At 41.8% G+C, this 12,623-nt stretch overlaps 1 protein-coding gene across 1 annotated transcript in view; it reads left to right on the forward strand.

The window, feature by feature from the left end:
* Positions 1-12,623, forward strand: part of TSHR (thyroid stimulating hormone receptor) — a 129,630-nt gene that overhangs the window by 97,372 nt on the left and 19,635 nt on the right. The window contains exon 8 of the mRNA XM_038406115.2: positions 1,974-2,051. Within this exon, the coding sequence (XP_038262043.1) occupies positions 1,974-2,051 (78 nt within the window). The remainder of the gene's footprint in view (positions 1-1,973; positions 2,052-12,623) is intronic.

The raw sequence follows: 12,623 nt of genomic DNA on the forward strand, positions 1-12,623 counted from the left end.
CGGGCTGGGTAGATTGGTCACTTTCTTTGTAATGTTGAGTAGCACTGAATTTAGCTTTTATTGGTCCGTTGCTGTATTATGGTAACTTCTTGAGTGTTCAGTAAGCATTTTGTGGTATTTATTTAATTATGCAATGTGCTACCCTGTCTCTGCAATGCATATGCACTGCAACCTGTATCTGTATTTTCTCTGTTGTTTCAAGTGCCAGAATGATGTGGAGTGAAAGGTGGTCTTGTCTTTGTTTACATGGCTCATGTGTAGGGATGAGAGAATGCTGTGTTGCTACAGGCTTTAGGAAAGTGTCTGAATGATGGAAGGAAATTGTTTGTTTCTCCAGAATTTTAGAACATTGATTTTGTTGATGACATCATGGTAGAGATTTAGTTTGGTTATTTTTTCTTTCAAGTTCATCGTTTCTCTCCCCTTCTTTCAAAGGAGCTTCAGTCTGATATCTAAATTGTTACCTTGACATAGGAGGCCCTGTTTTGGTTATGCAAACCTTAGGGCACCTGAAACATGTATTCTCACACTCAAACCCAGCATGGGTGGTGTTTTCCTACAGGTCTCTGATGTGTCCACAAATGTCATTTGCCTCCTCAGATCTGAGGTTGGGGATATGAAAGCTTCAACCCTCCTCCTCCCACCCCCCAGATTTGCTTAGGGGGAGTGTTTGGTGTTTATAGTGTGCATATGTGTTTGGGGTGGAGGATTTACTTTATTTATGGGGATGTCTCTTGGCTTTTTGAGGAAAAAAGATTAAAATGTTCAGAATGGTAAGACTGAGTTTATTCATTCTTCCTGAGACTTGTTAATTGGGCTCATTTTATACAAAGCAAAATAACTGATAGTACTTAAAATGTTGATTGGATAAGATGGACATACAGATGCAGAGGCCACTTTTAAAAATGTGGTTCAACAGGTGAACGGTAATGCTTTTTACTGGACTTAAAACTCCTTCTATCCCTCACACTCATGTCTTTTCTTCTCCTAGTAAAACTAGGTGGGAGGAAGCATTATGTCGCCTCCTCTCCCCAGATGGTGGTGGCTCCCTGTGGCCTGGTTGCCCCTCCTTCCATCCTCATTCACAGCTAAAAAGAAGTGGTTGTTTCTCAAAGCCCAGTCCTCTTCCCCCCCACCCCCTTCCTCCTCCTCCTCACGTTCCTTATCATAACTGAAGAGAAGTGGAATAGGTATAATTTTGAATTAAGACCAGGTAACCTTAAAAATATTTGTGAATAAAGACAGAATAACAATAACAATGAAAACATGTATATTTAATTTTTATTTTTAAAGAGGGACTCCTTTTATAAGTAAGTGAAAGAATACCAATATATACAGTCAGTTACACAATGTGTAACTATCTCTAGATGAAGGTGTGACTGTAGCTCTGCCTCAAATACTGCACGGTAGAGTATAAATAATATGGGAGAAGAAAATGAACTCGTAAGTTACAGGTAAAATTCAATGAGCAGTGACAGAGGTTCTTTTTCTAGTTTTTAAACAACAGAGAAAGGTGTCAATTGACCATACCAAAGACTAAAATCCTGTACAGAATTGGTCTGCACAGAATAGGTATGATATGTGCAGTGGCAAGGCAAGTTTCCTCCATGTTACTTAGCTAATATGCCTCAACCCTGCTCTGGAGAGACCATCCTTAAGGTTTAGGTAGGATGTTCATTATCCATAACTTATTCAGTCTTGGTTGCCTCTACTGGGGTTGCCACTTGAGGAGGTAGTTTTTGTGATGTGGACACTTGTACCATTAGGAATTGGACTGACAGCCACTAAGCTGCTGGCTGTTTGTCAAATTTATTTAAAGCATGAAAAAAAATGGCCCATGTGGTAACTCAGGGTTCCTATAGGTTCTAGTCTTGTTCTTTTTCACTGGGGTGTTCATATTCCTCTTTACATATGGTAGCTCATGGGAGATACATAATTTTATCATCAGATAATTGTGCATTTTCTCTCTGCAGCTACCTGCACAAGAACAAATACCTGAAAGTTATTGAAGAAGATGCATTTTGGGGCGTGCATAGTGGACCAACCCTGCTGTGAGTAGGACAAAAGGGTGGAGAACATTTTAAAAGTGGTGTTCATTAGCACTGCACCATCCTCAGGACTATCAACAGAAAACAAGAGTGGGGGTGATATGAAAACAAGAGTGGGGGTGTTACACAATAACATTGATGATAAAAACTGTTACTCTGGAACTGACTATATTACCTAGGGTTAATGCTCTGTGTTGCAAGATACTTGGGTTTGGGTTTGATTCACAGTCTTTCTTGGTCTTTTGTTTCTTGGGGTTTAGACAATGGCAGAAGTACATACCTTAGCTATTCCTTTAGTTCAGGTGTGGGCAAACTTTTTGGCCTGAGGGCCACATCGGGGTTCCAAACTGTATGGAGGGCCGGGTAGGGAAGGCTGTGCCTCCCCAAACAGCCTGCCCCCACCCATTTTCCGCCCCCTGACTGCCCCCCTCAGAACTCCTGACCCATCCAACTCTCCCTGCTCCTTGTCCCCTGACTGCCCCCTCCTGGGACCCCACCCCCCCACTCCCTGTCCCCGACTGCCCCAACCCCTATCCACACCCCCACCCCCTGACAGGCCTCCCAGACTCCCACGCATATCCAACCCCCCACCCCACCTCCTGTCCTCAGGACCCCCCCGGAACCTCTCCCCATCCAACTGCTCCCTGTCCCCTGACTTCCCCCTGGGATCCCTGCCCCTTATCCAACCCTTAGGCCCCAGCCCGCTTACCATGCCACTCAGAGCAGCATGTCTGGCAGCCGCACCACCCGGCCGCAGCCAGACACGCTGTCGTGCTGCCCTGCATAAGCGCACAGCCCTGCCATCCAGTGCTGCCCGCGTGATGGTGTGGCTGCAGGGGAGGAGGCTGCAGGGGAGGGGCCGGGGACAGCCTTCAGGGCCAGGAGCTCAGGGGGTGAGCAGGATGGTCCCATGGGCCGGATGTGGCCCGTGGGCCGTAGTTTGCCCATCTCTGCTTTAGTTGATTAAAAGTCATCTGTAAAAAGGAAATAGTTGGGTTTGTGCCTTTTAGAAATATATTTATTTTTGATACTCTATGATGATTAAAGAAGGGCTGAAAGAAGTTTTAGAAGTTAATGTTTTACATTAGAAATACAACTCCTGATTACCTTCTTTCTCCTGAAAGACACTGTATAACTGGAGAACTAGTAGGATTGTAATAGTATAAGTAATAAGGAAATGGAAACTGAGATGGGAAGGGATTTTTAGTCAACTCTTAAAATTATTTTGTTGCTGCTGCTGCTGTTTTTGTTACTCCCTATTTAATTTGGCTCCCAGTCCAGTTTTCTGGTCCTCCAAACAGACTACCATTAAAAGCAAGGAAGACAAGGTTTGATATTCTTGCTATTTCTAAAGTAAAAAACAGGAAAAAAGTTTGAAGAATGCATGACAGATTTTTTCTATACAAATGAATGGATACAACCCCAATGCTTTGTTTTCTCTACAGTTTAGGTTTAAGGAGAGGGTTTGATAGACTCAGAAGGAAATCTGTCCAGTCCTTAATGTAGAGGATGGATGATATCCTGGGGACAATGGTGGTGCTGAAATTCCGTCCTCCAGGCATAGCAGCTGAATTGCGGGTTTAGCCTGTTGGTGATCATGGCAGTGATGCCAGCCACACAAATCACTCCAAATGAGGTTGCCAGATTCACTCTCTATCTGACAGGACAACTTGTGTGTCATATTCAGTGACATTGCATCAAAATGATGTTTGGGCTACCAGGTTACTTAAGGATCAGTAAGAATCCTCCCAGCTAGACTAGGTAATTCAGGTTGTAGGAGGCATGATCTTTCTCTCTGAATGTGACTGATGCCAGAAAAACAGGCAGGGTAACAGCTTTGCAGTAACATACCCCTATCTGATTAACCATAAAATGGTATTGACATGTGAGGCCTCAGTCCTGTATCAGAAGGTTCCTTGATGGTGACCACGAGTTCAGAAAGGGAGGTGGAATATGGAACAGGGGAATCAAGACAAAAAGCCAGAAAGCACATCAGTTTAAAAAATAAAACCTTCCAGTTGTAGTTTAACACTTTTGGGTATTTATTCTTTAATATTAGTCTTTTTCTTACAGCAGAATTTGATTTTTGCCTCAGTACTGCAATTTATTAAGTAGGGAGTCTCTCTATCAGTCTGCTTATGTTGTTTCCCTCTTTTTGCTGACTGCTTATGGAACATAAAACCTATATTTTAACTGAGAGCTAAAAGAGATCTTCCTTCATCTCAAATGGTAGAAGACTGTTTTTCTTAGCTGATATTCTTAGTCTATTCTCACTGCTGCAGTTTGCAATGGCAGTGTCTGTGCAGCTAGAGATCTATCCCTTTAAATGCACAAGGTTTCCCAAATACATTTACAGGACAGAAAATTATTTACAAAATGGTTTCATGGACGGGGAAGGGAATATTAGGCAGAATATTTTGTGTGTATTTAATAGACATCTAAAAAGATATTGGTCTAATATGTTGACCTAAGCATGTCAAAATACATACCTATATAAACAATCAAATCACTGAGGCTGCCGATAGATAGCATTTTATAGATATCACATTAATGTAGAGTTGCGGTTACCAATAGTGGAAAAGTAGAATTCAGGGCATTTAAAAAGACATTTCTTTTCCTCCTGTGTTTTCAGGTTAGATTTGTTCTCAAAGTGACTGGAAGTTGTCATCATTTTCCGTAGTCTATTGTGCTGACCCACTGTCACAAATCCATAGGACACTGGCATGTGTTTTGAGTCTTTCAATCAAATCAGCCAGCTTTCCATCTTCCTTTAGAAACTGTGCATGTGTGCAGTAGACAGATTATAATAACATTGCCACCAAAAGATGGAGGCGGTGCTAAATAGACATTGCACAAGGCAGAATAGCTTCTTCAGGAAAGAAGACAGAGGAGCCATGATAAGTGATCATAAATGTACCATCTGCTGTTTATTCCTAATCCAGTTTCTTGTTTTAAAAGTTGACAGCATTTTTCTGTGATGTGGACCTTGGATTTGCTGGCACGTATGAACTACTTTGGGAATGCAGGATGTTCAGTCAAGTTTAATTTGTGGGTAACAACTTCAGGGCCTTCTGTAACCCTTACACAATTGGTAGAGCCCTGCGTGGATATAAAAAAGTGGATCTTCATATGATCTGTGTCCGCAAGAAGCAACTTGTATCCGATCCACACTCCCTCGTTTATCTGTATCTGGACCGCATCCGCAGCAGCAAGCTATCTCACAGTGCCTCTCAGGAGGAGCGTCTGAATGCATGTGCATGTGTACTGTATATAGGATCTCAAAGGCAGGGAAGCAGCTGTCTGCAGCTCATAGCCTATGAGGCTGCTTCCCCACCTTCCAAATCCTATATTCCCTCTCCCCTTCACTCCCCCATACAGAGAAAGGGGAGATGCATGTATCATTTTTGTATTTAAAGATATAAGTATTGGCTCTGTACTATCTGTATTTCAAACTTGTGCTATGCTTCTGGGTGACACCTCAGAGAAGTTGGTGTCAGCTCTGCCTAGCTTGCTTGATGGCCCATTAAGGACCTATTGAGAGAAGACGGACATATCTTGTGACTCAGCAAGGTATGCAGAGACATGCCTATGGACAGAACTCCGAGGTTTTTCCAGGCCATGTGATGGACAGCTTGTCTTTGGAACAAAGAAAGAAAGACCACTTGTCAAGAGAATAAAAAAAGCTGCTGCAGCTCCTCCATCTGGTCTTCAATCCTGCTTCTTACCTCTGGAGGGACTTTGCTACAAACGGAAGCTCTAAACAAAGGACTGAAAGACCCATCCCAGCTGTGGATGTTCTCCAGAGACTTGATTTGAACCTGCAGTTTATTCCATCACTGCTGCAAGCCTGAACCAAGAACTTTGCCATTACTGTATGTAATTGATTCCATTTAACCAATTCTAGCTCTCATCTATATCTTTTTTCTTTTATGAATAAACCTTTAGATTTTAGATTCTAAAGGATTGACAACAGCGTGATTTGTGGGTAAGATCTGATTTATATATTGACCTGGGTCTGGGGCTTGGTTCTTTGGGATTGAGAGAACCCTTTTTCTTTTACTGGGGTATTGGTTTTCATAACCATTTGTTCCCATAACAAGTGACACTGGTGGTGACACTGGGAAACTGGAGTGTCTAAGGGAATTGCTTGTGTGACTTGTGGTTAGCCAGTGGGGTAAAACCAAAGTCTTCTCTGTCTGGCTGGTTTGGTTTGCCTTGGTGTGCATAGAAATCCCAGCCTAGATCTTTAACTGCCCTACTTTAAGCAATTTGTCCTGAATTAGCACTCTCAGTTGGATCCCACCAGAACCAGCATCGTTACACCATCAGAGGAGTGAAGGGTTGGAACAGGCTTTCAAGGGGAGCAGTGAGGGCAAAAAACCCAACTGGTTTCAAGGCTGAGCTTGATAAGTATGTGGATGGGCTGGTATGATGAGAGTGCCTACAATGGCATACGGGCCCATCTGTGAACTGCTATTAACAAATATCTCCAACAGCCAGAATCATAGAATATCAGGATAGGAAGGGAACTCAGGAGGTTATCTAGTGCAACCCCCTGCTCAAAGCAGGACCAATCCCCTTCAAAATCATCCCAGCCTGGGCTTTGTCAAGCCTGACCTTAAAAACCTCTAAGGAAGGAGATTCTACCATCTCCCTACGTAACCCATTCCAGTGCTTCACCACCCTCCTAGTGAATTTTTTTTTCCTAATATCCAACCTAAACCTCCCCCACTGCAACTTGAGACCATTACTCCTTGTTCAGTCATCTGCTACCACTGAGAACAGTCTAGATCCATCCTCTTTGGAAATCCCTTTCAGGTAGTTGAAAGCAGCTATCAATCCCCCGCCCCATTCTTCTCTTCTACAGACTAAATAATCCCAGTTTCCTCAGCTTCGCCTCATAAGTGATGTGTTCCTGCCCCCTAATCATTTTTGTTGCCCTCCGCTGGACGTTTTCCAAATCCTTCTTGTAGTGTGGGCCACAAAACTGGACACAGTACTCCAGCAGTGCTCCTACTTATACAACCCAAAATGCCATTAGCCTTCTTAGCAGCAAGGGCACACTATTGACTCACATCCAACTTCTCGTCCACTGTAACCCCTAGGTCCTTTTCTGCAGAACTGCTGCCTAGCCATTCAGTCTCCAGTCTGTATCAATGCATGGGATTTTTCCGTCCTAAGTGCAGAACTCTGCACTTGTCCTTGTTGAACCTCATCAGATTTCTTTTGGCCCAATCCTCTAATTTGTCTAGGTCCCTCTGTAACCTATCCCTACCCTCCACTGTATCTACCACTCTTCCCAGTTTAGCGTCATCTGCAAACTTGCTGAGGGTGCAATCCACGCCATCCTCCAGATCATTAATGAAGATATTGAACAAAACCGGCCTGAGGACCGACCTTTGGGGCACTCCACTTGATACCGGCTGCCAACTAGACATGGAGCCATTGATCACTTCCCGTTGAGCCCGATGATCCAGCCAGCTTTCTATCCACCTTATAGTCCATTTATCTGGCCCATACTTCTTTAACTTGCTGGCAAGAATACTGTGGGAGACTGTATCAAAAGCTTTGCTAAAGTCAGAAAAGGGACACTATACGCGGAAGACTCTACCTTACTAGAGGCAATTCTTTCCCCAGTGTCTCTATGATGGGTCTTGCAAACATGCTCAGAGTCTAGCTGATCATCATATTTGGAATCGGGAAGGAATTTTCCCCTAGGTCAGATTGGCATAGACCCTGGGGAGGTTTCATCTTCCTCTGCAGCTTGGGACACTTAAATTAGAGGAAATGGTGGATTCTCTGTCATTTGAAGTGTTTAAATCATGATTTGAGGATTTCAGTAATTCAGCCACAGGTTATGGGTCTATTATAGGAGTGGATGGGTGAGGTTCTGTGGCTTGTGATGTGCAGAAGATCAGACTATAATCACAATGGCCCCTTCTGGCCTTGAAATCTACAAGTCTATAAATGAAGGGCAAAAATGGGGTGACTCAAATTGAGTATTTTTTCCATAGACTAGCAGTGTACATGATTTGCAGATATAGACTATATTTTAATGGAAACAAATCAAATAAGTAGCAGCAGTCGCATCTCATCACCTTTCTAGACATTGTCAGCAGTGTAAGTACCAATCACTTTCTAAAACATTTTTTGTAGTAGTCTCTGAAACTAGGATTGAGCAGTAATGAAACAGGGCAAAACCCATCACCCTGCCTTCTGTATATCCTGTCAGGAAGATCACCATAAATTTACTCTGAAAATTCTGTAATGTTAGCCTTCAGAATTAGGTGTTTGACATAAGTTTACTGCTGGTGAAAGATGGTAGATTGACAGCCCTGGAGAATGAAGACACCTGTTTATCCACAAAACAGGTACAGCATAAACAGTACACATTCCCCCACATTTCCTGGCCTTTTTGCTGCAACTCTGAACCTAGAAATAACACCCCTTGGTAATATGCACATGTGAGGGAGTTCAGCAAAAATTGGTTTTATTCCACTCCTTATACACCAGATCCAGTATTTGCAGTGAAAGCAGCTTTGTGGTGAACCATAAAATTTTAGATAATGCAAACTATTTCAATTTTAATGTCTCTTTCATTATTTGACTAAAGCAAACTGTGAATCCCAGCTGTGTTGTAATCCCACAAAAATGTTTTGAGATTGTCTAAGCTTCATCATGTGTAAAAATGTGCTTAAGGTCAGTGCAGGAAACAAAGCCTAATTTAAAGCAGATGGAAAGACTGAGGAATAAAGAGTGAAGGACTAATCTCCCTTATTAAATGAAATGATTTATGAATGTAATTTGAGTTTGATGTTTTCCCACACCCCCTTCATTTTATGGTTAAATGGCAGGAAATTTTCCCACTCTATGTGGCCATCTTTAGACCTTAGCTGGACTACTGTGTCCAGTTCTGGGCACCACACTTTAGGAAAGATGTGGAGAGGGTCCAGACGAGAGCAAGAAAAATGATAAAATGTTTAGAAAACCTGAGCTATGAGGAAAGGTTAAAAAAATGGCATGTTTAGTCTTGAGAAAGGAAGACTCGGGGGAGAACCTGATAACAGTCTTCAAATATGTTAAGGGCTGTTATAAATAGGACTATGATCGATTGTCCTCCATGTTCACTGAAAGTAGGACAAGAAATAACATGCTTAATCTTCAGCAAGTGAGATTTAGGTTAGATATTAGGGAAAACTTTCTAACTACGAGGGTTTCGTTTTGGAATAGGCTTCCAAGGGAGGTTGCAGAATCCCAGTCATTGGAGGTTTTTAAGAACAGGTTAAACAAACACTTGTCAGTGATGGTCTAGGTTTACTTGGTCTTGCCTCAGCACAGGGGACAGGACTTCATGACTTCTTGAGGTCCCTCTCAGCCCTACGTTTCTATGGTTCTATATTGTTTGGTACTTCTAAAATCTCATTTTCTATTTTATTTACTTTTACTTCCTTGGCTTTTGGTATTCCAGTCTTCTCTTTTGCATTTGTAGTGATTTTTTTTAATGGAGATTCTTCTTACTTTGTTATAAGCATATCAAAATTAATGTATTCTTACATAATTACTTTCACAATTACTCTAAATTCCCAAACACCCAACAAAATTAAATTATATTGACTGGAAGTTTCAGTTTTTAGTAGAAAATTATTTCTCCTTGGTTTGAAAACATATAATGGATATTGAGATATATTGCCCTTAGCCACCAGCATTCCCCACTTCCTTTCCCATCAATCATTATATTGTTCTTGGAGGCAGGGATGAGAGCTTAAAGGGCCTGAAATCTCGTAAGAGTCTGCTTTCATGAGCTTTCCAGCCCAATTTTGCAGACTCAGATTTAAGATTCCTATCAGCATCCAAAGCTTGGGATGCTTATATGTCTCTAGACTCCAAACCTTTTGAGGTTTCCCCTCTCTTTCTCTCTCACTTTAAAACTAATATGACTATGTTCTTCATCTTTGTTGTCTGAGTAACTTAATGATATAATTTAATAACCTAACATTAAATCAATGTGTTTATCAGCAAGCACTGCCCTAGTTCTTCAATCTCTCTGCTACAGCTTTTCCCCACTCCTCTTATATTTTAGGTGGGGAAACCTGGTTAGTTACTTTGTGCAAAGTGACAAATGAGATTGTATGTTTCCCATAGAAATATATGTTTCTCCTCTAGGAATCTCAAAAGTAAACATAGGCAATAATGTTTATTTTCTTATGCAACATTTTTCATTAATAGGCACCTCAGATTTGTATATATTGCTTTTTACAAAGATACGTTTTGTTTGTGTTTTCATTAGGTATCCACTTTTATTGTGCTTTTCTCTTTCCAGCTCTTATTTTCTTATACATTTCTGCAGCCTCTGGAGAGTATAGTGATTCTGTATTAATTTTGTTGTTCTGTTAAAAAAAAATTGGTGACCTTTGTCTGCCCAAGGTAACATTCACAATTAAAATCTCTGTTTTCCTGTACATAATCCCAAGAAGTTTTTTCCCCTCTTTTGTAATGATTTCCTTTTTCTGTCTCTGAGAATAGAAAAACATTGGGTAGGGTGGTGTACAGGGTTATAATCCCGAGGAATGATGTGAAATTAGACTGAATACAGTGGGATCTATTAATCTTCCTGATCTGTTAATCTTCCTGAATACAGTGGGATCTATTAATCTTCACTTTCCTGAGGAGAGTGGGGAATCCCCATTATGGAAATGAGGGTGGGCAAGGGGGACATGCTTCCTTATATAGACTCACATGGAGCATCCCATGGCTTGAGGGAGGAGTTATGTGGCTCCTCACTGGTTAGACCTTTCCATATAGTTACTAGCTTGTGTGGAGTGATGTGGTGTTTAGATGTTGGTTGTAATTATTAGAATTGAGAGCACTGGCTGTTGGGAGTCTGAAAGGACAGGAAACAGGAAGGAGGGGGAGGAGTTGAGAGGCTGGGAGAGAGCTACAAGGGGTGCAGCAGCAGCTTGGTAAAGAGGTTTCCACTTTAAAAATAAAGTCCTGTTGAAGCTTGTTAGTACCTTGCGGTTAGTACCTTGCCTGGTTGATACAACATTTTGGTGGTGAGGATGGATCTTCTGCCTCTGAACCCACCTGCACCCTTTCTGCAAAGCCCAGGTGAGCCTCCAATTGCTTTTGCTACCTGGATCCATATGTTTGAGACTTATCTGCTTGCAATCAGTGCTACAGAGATTTCTGAAGTAAGAAAGCATGCTCTGCTAATCCACTGCCATGGAGCAGAAGGGCAGCATATATTTTACACTTTTCCTCTGAGACTGCACTCTGCATTAAAGAATTTTTTTGTGCCCAAAGTGAATGTAGTAGCTAATCACTACAGATTTTGCCAGCGTGAGCAGAAACCAGGGGAAACTATAATGCAGTATATTGCTTCCCTGAGGAGTCAAATTGTAATTTGTGACTTTGGGAATATGGCAGATGAGATTATTAGAGACCAGCTCATTGAGAAAACAACCATGCTTCATGTAAGAGAACGCTTACTTCTAGAACCACAACTTACCCTAGAAAAAGCAATAACCATTGCTACTCAGATTGAGTCAGCTACAGCTGAAACCAAAATAATGAGCATGGGTACAGGAGGCACAGTCCAGGCTCTGACTCCTTTGCAGAAAAGTTCACTACCACTACAGACACACACTGCAAGAGGAAAACTAATGAAAAACCACCGAATCAGCAAATTCAAAATATAGTAAAAGCATGCTTTCGCTGTGGATCCCCACAACACCTTGCAAGCTACATAGGATGTCCGGCAAAAGTAGCTCAGTGCAATCATTGCAAAAAGATTGGACATTTTGCTAAACTATATCGCAATAGCCAGTTCAATCAACAGGTGCATGCAGTTACAATACCAGATGTTACTGTGCTGAGCGTGGACAAAATCACTACTGCACATATTCCAGAACAGATAAAGTGCACTGTAAACGTTTCCGCCATACCCTCAGGCAAATCACACTCTATTCAGCTAATGTTGGACACTGACTCAGCAGTATCTATACTACCTGTTTCCATCTATCTGCATTACTTTAAAGATGTGCCTCTTACTGAACCCAAACTTCACTTGGTGTGCTATTTGAAAAACCATATTCCTGTACATGGCTGCCTGCCAGTAATAATTACTTTTGGTGATTGCTGTGTAACTGCAGAGTTCTACATTGTCCATAAAGGCACTCCTATCCTTGGCAGAGATTTATTGGCTGCTTTAAATCTCAGGGTAGTTAATGGACAAAGTGATCTTCCTCAGCAAAGCACTCTTGTGGCACACACACCAGTTTCAGCTGGGACCCACCACCAGGTTGAGGAGAAACTCGGCTACTATATGGGTTTCTGCATAAAGTTAAAATGCGGAATAATGTGATGCCTATATGACAGAAATTATGGCACTTACCATTTTCAGTCAGAGAAGCTGTTTCAGAGGAACTTAGAAAACTTGTTCAAAAGAACATTATTGAAGAGATCGACTCCTCAGAATGGGTTTCATCTATAGTAGTGACGCAGAAGAAGGGTGGAGGCGTTCACCTTTGTGTGGACTTAAGGGAGCCAAATAAAGCTATTGTTATTAACAGCCAT

This window comes from Dermochelys coriacea, chromosome 6, assembly GCF_009764565.3.
Source record: "Dermochelys coriacea isolate rDerCor1 chromosome 6, rDerCor1.pri.v4, whole genome shotgun sequence".
Classification (NCBI taxonomy): Eukaryota; Metazoa; Chordata; order Testudines; family Dermochelyidae; genus Dermochelys; species Dermochelys coriacea.